This window comes from Mobula birostris, chromosome 2 (genome assembly GCF_030028105.1).
Source record: "Mobula birostris isolate sMobBir1 chromosome 2, sMobBir1.hap1, whole genome shotgun sequence".
NCBI classification, from domain to species: domain Eukaryota; kingdom Metazoa; phylum Chordata; class Chondrichthyes; order Myliobatiformes; family Myliobatidae; genus Mobula; species Mobula birostris.
Genome location: NC_092371.1, coordinates 125,555,779 through 125,573,051, shown reverse-complemented (window position 1 = coordinate 125,573,051; position 17,273 = coordinate 125,555,779). Strand labels below are relative to the sequence as shown.

Sequence of the window (17,273 nt, the reverse complement as noted above, 5' to 3'; positions counted from 1 at the left end):
TCCACTGAGGTTGGGTGAGACTAGAACTGGAGGTTATGGGTTAAGGTGAAAGGTGAAATGCTTAAGGAGAACATGATGGGGAATTTCTTCACTCAGTGAAGACTGTGGAACGAACTGCCAGTAGAAGTGGTGGATGTGGGTTCACTTTCAACATTTAAGAGAAATTTGGATAGCTACATGGATGGGACAGGTATGGAGGTCAATGGGACTACGTAGATTAATAGTTTGGCATGGACTTGATGAGCCGAAGGCCCTGTTTCTGTGCAGCAGTGTTTTATGATTCTATCACTAAATCTATCAGATCCTGCTCCAGCACCATAAACTGGTTAGAAGTTCTGTTTGCTAATGTAAATGCTGTTCTTTTATATTCTTTATTTTTAAAAGAAGCTGAACAGCTTGTTCCAAATCAGCCAGATGATCCAATCAAATTCCTGTTCATATTTTTGTACTCTATCAAAACAACATGGCAGTTTCCTGATTCTGACTGAAAAGATGGTCAAGAAATTGTGCAAAATGTTGCTAACAATGTAATATAAAATCAATAGAGTTTGCAAATATACTGTATTTGAATATGGTTAAGAATGTGAGTAACAATTAGAAACTACAAATTCCACATAAGATCCACCGTTATTTATGCAGAGATGTTTCTGTTAAAATGGGCCAAAGCAGTTTGAACTTTTCTCTGTAACATGTAATTATTCCAGTGAAAGTTTACGGAAAGTATTCAAATGGGAGCTCTTCAGATTGTACTATAGCACTGACAATTCAATAAAATTAAAAGTTTGTTGAAAGTCATGTTTATTTGCTGAAAATAGTTTTACTTTTGAAGTAAATGAGGATAATGCTGTTAATATGTCAACATCAAAATGTGCTCATATAAGTCATGGAATTTACAAATCCACAGGGCAGGATGTTCATACAATGAAATGGGTCCAAACAAATGAAATCTAATCACCAAAACAGAGTCGAGAAATGTTTTTGCCATCAAACCAGCATTTGAATGACTAAATCTGCCTATGAAAGTCTTATCAAGAGTAAGAACTTCAATTGCACGGTTAACAGAACAGCATGATCATGTTTCTCTGTGTAAATCCACATCTATTCCAATGCAGCTTTCTTTATTGAATATACAATTTCTGCTCAGTCTTTAACTATCTAGCACAGCAGGTGCAATTTTTTCTGCTAGCTCAAAGGAATATATCACAACCTTAGCAAAGCTCTCTGAAGGGCTGGGGAGAGTCTGCAACTGCTTCTCATCATTACAGCAAACGTTTATCTAGATGAAACTCTCTCTTCTACTCAGAAGGACCTGAGCAGGCCATATAGGGGACATGTCTTTGCAAAGAGGCCTCCAGGGGTAATAACAGAATTCACAGATTACATTTGCCCTACAGAGATCTCTTACAACTGCCTGACAAGAAAGCCTGGAGCAGAAACAGGATAGTTAGGTGCCAAGACACCCACATATACATACATTTCCCTACTCTAGGTTAATACAATTTTTAACAGCAATGCAACTTTTGCTTTCAGAGCTGTGTTTAACAGTCTTTTTTTAGTCTCGAGTATTTTACATCAGGGGTGCATAGGGTCTCCAGGGAGGGGTAGGACCTCTGGTGAAAAGGCTTGTCGTGTCCATTCTGGGGCAGCTTACTCACCTTTGGTCCCCACCAGATACTCAGCTCTTACCTGTGGCTCCAAGAAGCTGTTTGCATGTGACAGCAGCCACAACCTAGTACCCCACTTCAACAGGTGGGCTAAACCAAGTGAGGGTAGCTAGTGGCCTCATACTCCAGTGAGTTAGGAACAAGCCTGTTCCAGCATGTGGTCAGCTCCAGCAGATTGGGCAGATAAGACCTGCAGCAACATCTAATGGCCAGGAAGGCAGTCTCGCAACACTCCACGGAGAGTGAAGGGCATGACAAGTCACAGACAACGTCATGATCCTCCACTGCAACCAAGGAAGACTGTAATTTGTGACACTTGTTCGTACCACTGGAATTGGACTTCTGAGATCAACAGAGTGTAGCTACCCTAGTTCATTGGCTTTTCCATTTTAAAAACTCTCCCACACAGTTTTCCTGTCATTGTCGGACATGATGGACAGCCACCACCACTATTTTACAATTCAATGGGTAAAAGAGCTTGTAGGTACAGGACATTACAGTGCAATTAACAATATCTGTTCAAGAAAAACTCTAAACATCATTAAGAAGTCAAAGAAATGGCCAAACAAATTATGTGCGACACACACAAAATGCTGGAGAAAATCAGCAAGCCAGGCAGAATCTATGGAAAAGAGTACAGTCGACGTTTTGGGCTGAAACCCTTCGACAGGACTGGAGAAAAAATGCTGAGGAGTCTATTTGAAAGGTGGGGGGAGGGGAGAGAGAAATGCCAGGCGGCAAGTGAAACTTGGAGGGGGAAGGATAAAGCAAAGAGCTTGGAAGTTGATTGGTGAAAGAGACAGAAGGCCATGGAAGAAAGAAGAAAGGGGAGGGGAGGAGCACCAGAGGGCGGCGAAGGGCGGACAAGTTGATAACATGAGAGAGGGACAAGAAGATGGGAAATGGTGAAGGTGAGGTTGGGGCAGAAGCATTACAGGAAGTTTGAGAAATCGATGTTCCTGCCATCAGGTTGGAGGCTACCCAAATGGAGTATAAGATGTTGTTCAACAGTGGAGGAGGCCATGGATGCACATAGCTGAATGGAAATGGGAAGTGGAATTAAAATGGGTGGCCACGGGGAGATCCCGCTCGTTCCGGCAGACGGAGCATAGGTGCTCGGCGAAGCAGTCTCCAAATCTGGTCCTGCTGAAGGGTGTCAGTCCGAAATGTTGACTGTACCCTGCTACCTGGCCTGCTGCGTTCCTCCAGCATTTTGTGTGCGTTGCTTCAATTTCCAGCACCTGCAGATTTTCTCTGGTTTGTGAACGAATTATGTGGAGGCTTTAAAAACAATGAGTTCAATTAGGCAAAGGTATTTGGAAAGAGAATTCTAAATTCTAAATTTAAAGAAAGAGCTGAAAGCAATGTAATTTTTAAGGCTCTTGACCTCAGAAAAAAATGTCAGAAAAGTAAGGAGCACACATGTACGAACAGCTGGAGAAACTTCTGTACTTTGGCTGTGATGAGTATGTGGTGGGAATTGAAGACGATTCTAAGGATCTTGAATGCAGCCTCACTACATCTACTACAAATAACATGGATGAACAAAAGTTAGAACAGAACATAATGAAGAATAGCTGAAGTTTTCAAAAGAAATAAGTGAAAAAAGACAAGAGTTATTGAAAAAGACACGAAAAGACAAAGACAAAACAAATTGGAACTTTGGCAAAGCCTCAGGACAAAGTCTAGTAAGGCACAGAGATTGTGCAATATCAGAGTAATGAGATAGGAACAGGTAGTAGAGCTTCTGCTGAAAGCCAAATGTGATGGTTTTGGTCAAACAGTGAGACTTACACATTGGATTGCAAAAGGGTGAGCACCAATATGAAAATGCCTATGGAGTAGATTTAAAAAAGAACAAGAAAGTAACATGAAGGATCACATGTGAAAAAGAGAAAAGAATCCAATTTTACAGCAATGCAAAATTCTGTCAAAAAATATAACATGAAATAAACAAATTTGCATCTTGAATTATAAGCACAGCATTTTGAAGCAGGTGCAGGCTATTTGGCTTCTCGTGCCTTCTTGCGATCAATAAGATTATGATTGACCTTTTCCCTCAGCACAATTTTCCTGTACTAACTTCATATCCTTGATTCCCTTCACATTAAAAAAATCTTTCAATTTTGTCGATGAATTTGCTGACTGAACCTCTGCAGCCTTTCAGGCTAGAGAACTACAAAAATTCATTATATCCAGGTGAAGAAATATCTTCTGTCCTAAATGGCAAAGCCTTATTTTAAGACTGCAACCTGACTCTAGATAACACAGATAGAGAAAGCAAGATAGCAGTTATCTTGTCTTGTCCCAAATTTTTCATGCTTCAGATTTTTTCACCAATAAACATGAGTCATTACCTGTTTGGTAATTACAGAAATTACTCAGATCTCAGACCGCAAGAAAGTCCAGTTTTGAAGACTCTTCTCAATCCATGAAAAACTTTTAGTTTCACATTACTTACAAGCAGAAATAACTCAAAATCTCAGCATATATCTTGTATTTCATAAGAAATGGCAAATAAAAGATTGGAAAGTTAGTTGTATTCTGTATTCAAGAATTGTGACTTATTATTGTTTCTATGCTGCACCCAGTTAAACAATTTCTAAGAACTGGCATTCCCCAATTCATTCTACAAGTTTCCACAATGACTGGTAGATGCTCATTCCTCTGAGAGAACATAACAATTTGGTTTTGCTTTTAAAAGAAAGAGAAAATAAACAAAGACCAACTTCAAACAAAAAAAAATTGACCACAAGATCTTCAAAGGTATAATCAGCCCTCTTCAGAAACAATGAGTCAATAAATGTTTTCAATGTCATAAACAGACAACCAATGTGGATGGATACAAATGTTGAAATATCCCACAAACTTTCATTTTGTAGTTATAAATATTTTCCTCATATGAACTGCTGTAATGGCGGGGGTGGGTGCTGAAAAAAACAGTAGATTAAATTAAAAAGCAGCCAAGATGAATTAAACTCACGTCAAGTCTTCAAGTTTGGAGGCTTCATGACGTGGATCAAGGAGATCATAACCACATTCATTGTAAATTTCCAAATAGGAAATATGGGCTGTGTAGACTTTGCTGCTGTCCTGCTCCAAGAGAAATGAAATAAAATTAAAATAATGAATGAGTCCAATAAAATTGGCTGAAAATATAACTTATAGTGGCAGCCCCTATAGTTTAACCATTTCATTCCCAAATTTTCAGCTCAATAGTTTCCTGGAACAATTTATTTTAAACATCTTCAGATTAGATACTAGCCATCCAGTTAACAGCGAAAAATAAACCTGCTCAAGGAACTCAGCACGTTAGGCAGTCTCTATAGAGGGAAATGGACAGTCAGGATGAAATCATTCAATTGGACTGAAAAAGCAAAGGTGAAATAACCAGTGTAAAAGAGGTGAAGGGAAGGAGTGGGACAGGCAATAAATGGACCAGGTGAGGACAAACAACAGGAATTCTGCAGGTGCTGGGATCAGGTGAGGAGGTGTGATCAGCAGGTGACAAGAAAAGGGTTGCAAGTTGTTTGAACCAAAGCCTAGAAAGTGATAGTGGAGGCAACAAGGCCTGTGTTTTCTACTTCGTTAACAAATCATTACAGGTGGGAAAATCATTATCCAGCTTCAGAAAGAAAGTTATTACCTTACATTTTGGCCTTTGGTAATTCATGAAAGCCATTTTTACACTGCTCCACTGTTGCAAGTTATTTAGAAAAGGAACTAAGATAAGTAACAAGGGTGGAAGTTGTGAATGAAAAGCTTAAATACAAATCTTAAAGGAAACCTACCTTTAGGAAAATGCACATTTTAAGGACATGGATCCGGTCATGATGGTCCACCCTCAGTTGCACAGAGGCAGAATGCACCTCTCTCGTGAAGGTGAGATGTTATCAAGGAATATACAATTCATCTGAATTTTTTGTAAGTGATATTAAAACATGACACCACTGTGCATGTCTAGATGCTCCGTGAATAAATATTCCATTTGCACACAGAAAATAAAATGACGAAGTTACTGAATTAGTATGCAAAGCCTTGAACTGCTAACCCAGAGATGACTTCAAAATTCACAATGACAGCTCAGAAATTTAGATTCAAGTACTTTAATACATTTTGAATAAAAGGGCATTAAAAAAAATTAAGTTGCTTAAAGTCATAAAAACTCCCACCTGGCTCAGCCAATGCTTTTCAGGGACCAAAAGTTTTACACATACTTGGTACGTTTTTACAAATCAAAATCCACCTTGATGTCGCTGGATTTTAGCTCCACTCAGAAAATATCCAGCAAGCCACACCACTTGGTTCAAAGGCCAAGCAGGAATGGGCAATAAATACTCATCATGTCAACAATGTCCACATAGCATTAAGAGTACAAAAAACTAACAGCATTCCACAAAAACCAAATATTCAGTACCCACCAAGTCAGAGCAAGCAATAGGTTTATTGCAAAAATTTCATTGCATTGCATACAGAAATGACATGATGCACAGTAATAATTAAAAGAACATTAAAGATAAAAATAAAAGCACAGAAATTTGTCCTTGCTTTCTTGCACTAAATGCATATACTTCCACAGCTACACACTGTATTCACCTCTGAAATTCAATTTCACAGGAGTCCATGGGATCAAATTCAGAATTGGGATACAGTAGTGTGTTAATGACAGTTATGCTATTACACAATTAAAATGCACATTTAATGAAAGGGATCAAGAATAAACTTCTACCCCACTGTCTTGTAGATTGAAGTTCTGCAATTCTTTTACCCTCTTCTCAATATTTCCTTTATAAAAAAATACCTTTATTTGGCACCAAGATACTTTCTCAAGTTCCAGTTCACCACTTATGTAACTTTCAAACTTTTGACAACATGCTACTTTCCTAGTTAATGTAGCCAAGTCTAGAATGGCTTTAGCACTAAACGTACATAAGCAGATGAGACATTTTACCTTCTGAAACTCTCCAAACATATATGAGAGCGTTCTGGGAATGATGCCTCTGTCACTATACCGTTCAGCTCCTCCTGTGACAGTGAATGTCTTCCCACTCCCTGTCTGGCCATAAGCAAAAATTGTCCCATTGTAACCTGCAAGAACACTGGAAGAAAAATAAAACAAGTATTCATATGTAGAACTGACACAGGTGACAATTAATAACTGAGAAAAACCTGATAATTTAACAAATATGGACCTAAAAATTAATTGGTATTTGATGCTAAAGCCAAATCAGTTACCATGGACTTGCCTTAGTAAATTTTAGCAGCATCTAAAGTGAAAAACAATGGGCACAATGAAAATGGTCACAGAAAAGATTGCGAATGCTGGAACCTGGAGGAAAAAAAACAAAATGCTCGAGGAACTGATACATGTCTTGTAAATCTCTGATAATTTTTTTTCTCCTCTCATCTTAAACATACACCGTCTTTTATTGGAAAGGAAGGGGAGAAGTCAGAATGAGAAGGTGGCAAGAGGGAAGGAAGTACAAGGTGACAAATGATAGATGAAATCGGGAGGGGGGAGTGAGGTAAAGAGCTAGGAAGTTGATTGGTGAAACATATAAAGGGCTGGAGGAGGTGGAATCTGATAAGAGAGGGTAAAAGATCATGGAAGAAAGGGAAGGGGAAGGAGCACCAGAGGGAGGTGATGGGCAGGTAAGGAGATAAGTTGAGAGAGGGAAACAGGTATGGGGATGGTGAAGTGGGGGGAGGGTATTTACCGGAAGTTGGAGAATTCGAGGTTTATCCCATCAGGTTGGAGGCTACCCCGTTGGAATTTAAGGATCATAATGGAATATGACACTTCTCGTAATTTTACATGCAATTATTAGGTTACCTCTCAGTCTCAAATGTTCTAGCAAAGACACTGAAATGTGATTAATTTTTCCTAGGTTAACCATCTCCAAACTAGGCTATATCCTGGTGAACATCTTCTACACCCTCTCCAAAGCCTTCACATCCTTTCTGTAATGGGGCAACCATAAATGGAGACAATATGCTGCACATAGCCTCATCAAAACTTTACACAGTTACAACATAATTTGCCAACTTTCATACTCAATGCCCAATGATGGCAAATATGTCATACATCTTCTTTACAACCCTATCACTTGCTATACTATGTGAACTATGGACAAGCACCCAAAGATCGTTTTGTACATCAGTACTCCTAAAAGACCTGCCATTTACTGTCTACTTTCCTCTTGTATACAAAAGAAAGTACACAGTTGCTCGTGTATTTGATCATCTAAATTGTCAGAATTAACCACAATATTTCCAATCAATCTATATCCCACTGCATCCTTTGATAACCTTCTTCTCTATCCACAATTCCATCATTGTTGTGTTTACTTCAAACTCATCTACACTTTTTTCTAAACATATATCAGCTATTACCTTTTACAGGAACTCCCCAATCAGTCAATCCAAACTCAGATCCCAGTTTTCTCTCTCCATGTTCTTTTACTTTCATCCTGATTCCTTTTTCCTGTGCAATTAACAGTGCTTACTTTCTAGCATACATTCCCTTTATGCAACCTTCTAGCACTCCATTACCCATTTACTCAGCAGTTCTGGCTTAACTTTCCACCGTCTGTCTCTCTGGACAACTCTGCACCACACCGAGAATCAACTTTTCCAATTTTATCTGCCTGTACCAAAAAGCCAGCGCTGTTCAATGTATTATCCAATTACCAAAATTCCAATGTGGGATTATAGAGGCAGCAAGCTGAACTTTTAATCAATAAATAAGACAAAATATAGTTGCAATTACTAAGTATATCACCCAAATGTGAAAAATTAAATGCAGATATTTTATACTCACTTGTGCATTAGTCAGACAAAATGCATTTTGATTACTTTAGTTGCTTTGCTTCCTTGATTACTGAATGCATAGAGGTTTATTAACCAAACATAGTTAATAAATCTATATGTCATTGTCTGCTTTCCAATAAGTTCGTGCATGTGATTAAATTACTGTCTTAGTCTAATGAGAGATAGACAGTATATTTTCCAGTATTATTTTACATTTCTCCCTTGCTTTATCATATTCATTTCAATTCCCGCACAAATTGATTAACAGCAGAAAAGCCAGCAAAATCACTATCTGCCAATGAGGCAGCGGACTAGCACACAGTGGACTGCAGACATCTCACCTCTCCCAGAAGTTCCAGGAGTCTCCCGCATATTAATAACGGCTCCCTGATGCCCGCAAATTATATATAATATCACGGAAATCAATTTTTTTGAAAGCGAGCGGGAGAGCGCAAGAGAGAAAGCAAAAGAGAAAGTGCGAGAGTGACCACAAGAGAGAGAGTGCGCGAGAGAGAACGAGAGCAAGCAAGCGAGAGTGCGCGAGCAGGAGTGAGAGAGAGCACGAGACCAAGCGAAAGCGCACGTGTGAGACAGCGAGAGAGAAAGCAAGACCGACTACGAGAGAGAGAGAGCGCGCGTGAGCGCATGCCCGCGCACCATGAGAGAGTGTTCCAAAAAAAGAAAATATAAAACGTACATCACCCCAGACTACACTAAAGTGTACCCCTGCCTAATAGGGGTCAAAAATAATGACAGTGTTACTCGCTGCGCTGTTTGCAACAGTGACTTTTCTATTGTCCATGGTGGGTTAAAGTGTAAAAGACATGTTGAGGTGAGTTTAACAGGTGTCATTCGTTCATTAGCATAGCTAACGTTATTTAAACTAGCTGGCTAGCTGCTAAGGAGCTACTCTATTGCAAACATCCCACCTCTCCCGGAAGTTCCGGGAGTCTCCCACAAATTGATGGTGCTACCTCCCTGAAATGAGTTATTGCAGGGTGGGATGTCTGAGACTGGCAGCGGCAAAACTGGCAGAAACAACTCAGTGTTACTGCAATACAAAGCAATTACCAAACTGAACAGTGAAAGTAATTGAATCACTCAGCACCAAGCAAGCCACTTAATATGACAAGTGCAAGAAATTAGATCATAGCAACATTTAAACACTGCAGCATAAATGTGTCATAACATACAATTTCTCTTAACTTCAGAAATCAAACAGAACAAGCAAAAACCAAAACAACACAAGATAATTACACAATAACTAAAAAGCTAACTTCAGCACATCCATGATGTACAGTAACTCAAACCACAACCAAAGCTTTTATACGTATTCCAGAAGACAAATACATGAGGAGCTGTAGTGTATCAGTGTGAGCCAAACAGAATCAGCCTATGTGCTGCAGATTCAATGTAATTGTATAGGAACTTCAGAGTAACAATATGTAAATCACTACAGGAGATCTACAAGTGGAATCATATAAGCTCTATGTGAAGTGCAGCACCATTAACATCCTGTAGTAGATGGAGAACCTGATTTAAAGCAAAACAACAGCAAATGAAAAGAAGAGAAATAGTTAAAAATACAATATCAATCATCCACATTAATGTGAGCATCTTGCATTCATGAATTCAGATCCATTTTTCTCAATAATTATATCAATACTATCAAAAAGATTGAAAGCATCGGAAATCTGTTCTGCAGAAAGTATGTTTGTAGATGATAAGAGGATTAGCATACAACACGTACATACCCAGGCCAGACGATGAAGATGGAAAACAGCTACAATATTAAGTGGTTAATTAAGTTCATTAAGTGGATGGTATGGATAATGTCAATGTACTTCCTGGTGGGTGAACGGCCACTGGGAAAAAACAAACATAATTTAGTAGACTGAGAACCTAGTTAGTAATGAGTTCCACATCAGCCAGTCAGTCCAATGTCTGGTAAGGACTTGTTTAGAGAAAAACCTATGAAAAGAAAACACAACTAAAACTACTCCATAAAAACTGTTCAACATGAGTACCGGCATGAGGATGTTACACCAGTACTGTGCTTTATGGAACTACAGACAACTAGATTCTGAAAGTTAATGCAAGGCAGCAAATAATGGAACACAATACTTAGGAGGTTTGGGGACTGAACACACAGCTCAACACAGTCACTACATACTCATATGGAAATAATTTAAAGGATTTCTTTTTGAAGCAGCATCAGATCATAATTGATATTATTGAGCAATTTAAACAAATAATAGTCATTATCAATTCATTATAGTGTGATCTCTCCAAATACACAACAGCCTTTAATCCATTCATCATGTCAATTTTTAAAAAGCTGAACATTAATATTTTACTAGTCATGATACTGGATTCTCTCCCACACACAAATAATTTCACATTCAAGCCATCAAATGTTGATGCATCACCTCAAAGATATGAGTGGAATCCAAAATCTAATCCAGATGCCTTTCCTTCATTAACCAAATAAATATGGAATAATCTGGGTAAGAATGGAACAATGGACCTAAAGGTTAAACTATAACCATACTTTAAAGGACAAATTCACTTTCTTACAAAATTTATAGATAGAGCCCCATTAAGCCAAAAGTGCATGCTTCAGTGCTGGCTCTTTGAAGGGAGAATCCTTTGCATTCCCCTGCTCTTTTCCTCACATCACTACAATGGATGTGGTTCCACTTTATAGCTTATAAATAGATAATTATTTTTCTTTTTAGTCAGTTCCTGGGACCAAGCATAATTGCTTTTGCTCTGGTTTTGAGGGTTCTGAAGTAGCTGAAGAGACCTCTGTGGGACTCTGCCATAGACGGAACAGGAGGTGCTTCACAAGGCAGGTGAGTAGATCCATTTTGATGTTGTATTATTCTCCCATTGTTTGTCCAGGAGCTCTAAGTGCTCCTGTTTTAGATATTCAAGGTATTTAAATATCAGTAAATTGAACAATGTGGCCTATTCACCCGAGATGGTGGCAGTGATTGTAACCTTAATGTTAGGAATTTGGCCTGAGAGAATAAAAAAAGCATTGATTCATCCATACTGCCAATTGATTTGGAGGATTCTGGAGAAATGGTTTTGGTGATACTTTTCAAATCTTTGGGGGAGCAATTTGTAGGTTTTCCTTAACTGAAGCAGACAGGAGGGCAAAGATCACAACTACTCATTCATTAGCACGAATAAAGTATGAACTTTTGAGATCTGGGTCTTCACAATCTCCTTCCTTCAGTCATGGTGGCTCTTTGGAGACAGTAGTGATTTTCTTCATCAAAGTCCTTTTTTTGAGAACTACCTTTAAGTGCTGAAAGGTAGTTGCTAAATAACGGCAAATGGTGTACAGACTTTCAACTACTGGAAATTTAATATATAGCACATCCTCACAACAATTTCGAACTTGAACTCCAATTGCACAAGTATCATTTGTGCACCTCGAACTGTAGAAGAAATAAGTTAATGCTGATCTGTATGGTCGAGTGCACCAATAATCCCTGTACATCATTGCCTTCTTGTCATCTGGGGTCCAGAGTCTGGCAGTGGAGGGTAGGGGGCAGGGGGCGGGGGCAGGAAAACTATTTTAGCATCTATCGGTTAGTGGACTGCACATTTGGATTCAAAGCCCACTATCTTTCAGTTACTGTGAAGATAAGCATTCTAATGAAAGGAAAATGAAACAATGAAAAACTTCAAACTCAAAGATGCATTGTAATGGGAGGGTCAATATTATTAGAAACAGGCATTTATAACTTCTGGTGTTTCGCTATGGAGTCCTGGATCGTTCAACCTACTAAAGATGCAAAAGGCAGAAAAAAAATAGAAAGGATCCCTTTCAGTCCTCTTGTTCAAAGATCTCCCTATTTTCTTTACAAAACAGTTCTCAATTATTATACATTCAATCTCTAATAAAGAACTTTAACTCAAGGAGATGTATTCACTTCATACTTTCATACATTTGAGAGCAAATATTAACAAAATACAATTGTCCCCAAGAATAATTTCTTTAAAGATACATTCCCTTTTATGTTCTTTTTAATATATTTCAATAATTACATTCAAGCAGGTACTAAACTTTAAGAAATGGTTCCAGGAGAAATAGAAACTTGATGATACCCATCAGTCTTGCACCTCATAGGATATTGATCTGGACAGAATGAATGCAAGCCCAAGCAGAAGGAAACTATAGCGAATTTATAAAACATCTGTACCATCACATTCATTTGTCTGTTAGTGAATTAGAGATGCTGTCTCTGATCAATTATATGACATTATGCACACTCGCCGTAAAAAGAATGGGCCCTTATGGGATGGCTGCTGCCTGAGAACTGAATTCTCTTGAGAGTTCATGCCTGAGGCATCTATAGCTCAATGAAAGTTGATAACTTTTCTCCTTGTTCTAGATTGTGAGCATTACTTGCAAGAACAGCGTTGATTGTCCATCTCCAATACCTGTCAAGAAGAATGTGGAGTGCTACTGAAATCTTTGTGCTTCATGGTGAAGGTGCTCTTACATTTATCAAAGCATTTTAGTGCAACTAAGCAGTTTAGTGGACTATAATACAGTAGATATGAAAATCAACATCACAGAAATGGGCCCTTGGGCCCTCCGTGTCCACGTAAACCTCTTCTCACCACCCCCACCCCCCAGCTACACGAAACCCATTTGCCTGCATTGCACTGTTGCCTATTTAAGTGCATGTCAAAATGCCTCTTACACATATTGTTTGTATCTGGTTCCACCACTTCCTCTGGCAGCCAGGCCAGGAAAGGACAGCAGATTTCCTTCCCTAATGGCACTATTTTTTTAAATGGCAATGACCACAGTACTGGATCTAGATTTTTAATTATGCATTGTTTAGTTAACTGAACTTAAGATTGCCACGGTGGACCCCTGCTTTGTATCATTGGGCTTTGGATTACTAACACAGTAACTTAAAGCACCAAGCAAATGGTCTTGATACCAGGGTAAATATACTGATTCTTATTTAACATAAAAAGTTCTGGCAGACAACCTGATTCCCTGAGGCACCAAAGAAACTACACGCTAGTGAGACACAAAAGCAGGAGAGTTGTAGAACATTGAGAATCAAGATGAGAGGAAGGAAAATAAAAATGAAACAAAAATAGAGTCAGCCAGTTGATTATTGAACATGTTCAAATGATTGCAACACACACAAAAAATGCTGGAAGAACTCAGCAGGCCAGGCAGCATCTATGGAAAAGAGTATAGTCGACGTTTCGGGCCGAAACCCTTCATCAGGACTGGAGAAAAAAAAAATGAGGAGGCGGAGTTAGAAGATGGAGGGTAGAGAGGAAGAAACACGAGGTCCTCCCTCACTACCATTATAAGCCCTAAACAATCCTTCTATGTGAGGCAACAATTCACCTACGAGTCTGTTGGGGTCATCTACTGTAACTGGTACTCCCAGTGTGGCCTCCTATATATCAATCTACCTGACGTAGACTGGGAGACCGCTTCCGGCGAGCACCTCTGCTCCGTCCTCTAGAAAAGTCCACCCATTTTAATTCCACTCCCCATTCCAACATTTCCATAACACCACCATGAGATATAGGAGCAGAATTAAGCCAGTTGGCCCATGGTGCATGCTCCACCATTCAATGATGACAGATCCTTTTTTCCCCTCCTCAGCCTCCAGCCCATGGCCTCCTTTACTTTCACAATAAGGCCACACTAAGGTTGGAGAAACAACACCGTATATTACACCTGGGTAACCTCAAACCTGATGGCATGAACATCGATATCTCGAACTTCTGGTAATGCCACCCCCTCCCCAACCATTGCTCATTCCCTTTTCTCCCTCTTACCTTACCTCTTCACCTGCCTATCAACTCCCTCTGGTGCTGCTCCCCATTTCCCTTCTCCCATAGCCTTCTGTCTACTATTAGATTCCTCCTTCTCAAGCCCCGTATCTCCTTCACCAATCAACTTCCCAGCTCTTTACTTCACCCCTCACCCCTCCAAGTTTCACTTATCACCTTGTGTTTCTTCCTTCTCTCCCTCCACCTTCTAACTCTGACTCCTCATCTTTTTTTCTCCAGTCCTGATGAAGAGTCTCAGCCCAAAATGTCAACTATACTCTTTTCTATGGATGCTGCCTGGCCTGCTGAGTTCCCCCAGCATTTTGTATGTGTTGCATGGATTTCTTTTGCTTGTATGAGATGAATTCTTTGTGTATGTCATTTTTGTGCAGTTCAAAGCATTCAAGTTGGTTGAAACCTGCTGTTTATGAATTTCCATTGTACATATTGATCAGATATTATAAATAAATTTATAATTTTGGTTGATGGACAAGCTCCTAATATACTTTTTCATCCTCAAGCCATATGAAAGTCGGCACTGTGTTAGTGAGGAACTGCCTGTTGTCTTACTGTACATGCTATCCAACAGATACTTACTTTCCCAAAAGTAACAGTATCATGTCATTATTCCAATTTCCTACTGACAAATCTAGTCTTTAGACTTTTTAAAATTCAAGGTGAAAGTAGAAATGAACCACACAGGTTGCTCACAGGCTGTTTTCCAGAACAGCCTGAGTCATTGTGGGAGGTTTGCCAAACTGCCAATTCATCCAACTCAGATTTCAATACCACTCTGCCTGAATGAAAACTCATCGCAGTAATCTATCTAGTGTTCTTTTACAGTCAATTACATTTCATGAAGTCAACAGCTTTTGCTGAACATGCAAACTTCAGAAGCAAAGAATGCAAAACATCCACATTATTATCAGCTAAGCAAGATCTATACCAAACTGGAGTTTCAAGTGCAATCACCTATTGCAGTGTTGCCAAAGCAATGTACCAAATATTCAAAAACATAAAATAATACCTGCTGTAGCATAATAGATATACAGTGGATTCCAGTTGATTGGGCCATTGGTTAATCGGGGCAGCTCTTATTTGGGACAACTCTTAAAGAACAAGCACTAATTGAAAAAAGAGCCGGGACTCCCTTTGTTTATTTGGGACACTATGCCGATTAATGGGACAGGAGGCTATTGCCAAACAGCTTCTAACACGTCAATCGCATACACTTGTGTAGTCATTAGACACTTTACTGTGCTTAGAACGATAGATTTTAAATAGAGTCAGTTGCGTGTGTTTCTGCTCAAAAGGCAGTGGTTTCTGGCACTGATGTTTGCAAGAAATAAGAGCAAGACTATTCAGAACTGTTTTGCTCACTGTGGTTTCAAGTGTTCAGGCTTGGAGGTGCCAAAAATGGCCAGGAGTGAAATTGAAATTATTTCATTACTTCAAGTTAGGCACTACAAAGAATTTGAAGGTATCGACAATCATTTTGAATGTTCCAATGAAAATGAAAATTTGGAGGATGCAATGATCGAAAGGATTATATGAAGGCAGTCCATTATTTACACTAGGGGTTGGAGCTGATTATGTTCATTTACAGTCAATCAAAAGAACATGGCAACATACACTGTATCAATTCCTCCATCGATAACTATTACTAACACACAATTTTTATAGTACTGTTGTTGTGTTTGTAGTGTTCTAATTTGTTCTATGATTCATTTATATACACAATTTGTTAAAAATTGTGCAGAGACAGAGGGTGGAAGGCCTCATGCTATCCATTCGAAGTAGGCTGACGTGGGTTTATTGCATTCACTCTCCAGAAGTGGCTGCGTGACCTTGGCTTCACTAGAAGAGAGTCAACCAGCAGGACTGTAGCTGAGGCAGCGGAGAAAGGATCAGCATGGGTGTGGACCAAGTATGTCCAGAGGGGCAGATAGTCAGACAGTGTATACATATCTTGCAAACCCTTCAGTAGTTGCATAGACACCTGAAGAGCAGACTATCTGTTGGATGGAAGTGACCAACAGCTCCGATAGAGGCAGATGCCAAGTTTTTAAGCTCACCAGTGGGAGGTGGTGCTTTAGCACAGCTGGCCCACCACCTCCAGGGAGTCTTGATCGTAAGCGGGCCGAAACTCCTGAAGACAGGTCACAGATCAACTGATGATCCCACTGGTGATAGCACAGGACAGTTAACATCTTAGTCCATGTGTATTTTGTAACTCTATATACACAATTGAAAGTTATTTTGTCTTTTTTTATATACCTTAGCTATTTCCATGAAACTTCAGCTAATTGAGGCAGTCACTTGATTGGGCCAAAATGTACTGGTCCCAGTATGTCCCAATTAACTGGAATCAACTGCATTCTAGTATTCCACATAGAAAGAAGTTTCAAATTATGCAGTCTACAAATGGTGTTAGAATAAGAAATAAGTACGGTAACTTATACAAGGCTTATACTTCAAGCCCTCTCAAACTGATGAGGTATTTTAAAGGGTAGCCACAAGACTCAAAACATAGCAGCTAAGCTGCATGTTGAAATCTCCCACAAAGGTCAGAAACTTTTATACTACTGGACTGATAACCATAGAAAGCAAAATCAAAACACCGCAGATACTGGAAATTGAACTTTCAGATTAAGGTTCATTGATCTGAAACGTTCTTCTGTGCATAGATGCTGTCTTGACCTGAATGTTCCCATCATTTTCTTTCATTTATTATTTTGAAACAAGCTTAGTTCTTAGATCCATAACTAACCATCTCCAAACTGAATTTTCCCCACTTAATGATTACCACCAAATATGATTTACAAATAACATGTCTATAGTCTTTAACAAAATTTATTACATAATCTTTAACACATCTCCCTTCTACAAGTGTTTGTACAAACTAAGCCTCTGCAGTTAGTCTTTTGGCTGAACTCTCATCCTTCATTCAGTTTTTTCCAAGGGAAAGTT

The 17,273-nt window shown here is 39.1% G+C and overlaps 1 protein-coding gene across 5 annotated transcripts in view; it reads right to left on the bottom strand.

The window, feature by feature from the left end:
- kif6 (kinesin family member 6) overlaps positions 1 to 17,273 on the bottom strand; it is a 610,920-nt gene that overhangs the window by 556,252 nt on the left and 37,395 nt on the right. For all 5 annotated transcript variants that reach the window (XM_072247507.1, XM_072247523.1, XM_072247530.1 and 2 more), the window contains exons 4-5: positions 6,616 to 6,763; positions 4,648 to 4,757 (exon numbers count right to left, since the gene is read on the bottom strand). In XM_072247507.1, coding sequence (XP_072103608.1) covers positions 4,648 to 4,757; positions 6,616 to 6,763 — 258 coding nt within the window. The remainder of the gene's footprint in view (positions 1 to 4,647; positions 4,758 to 6,615; positions 6,764 to 17,273) is intronic.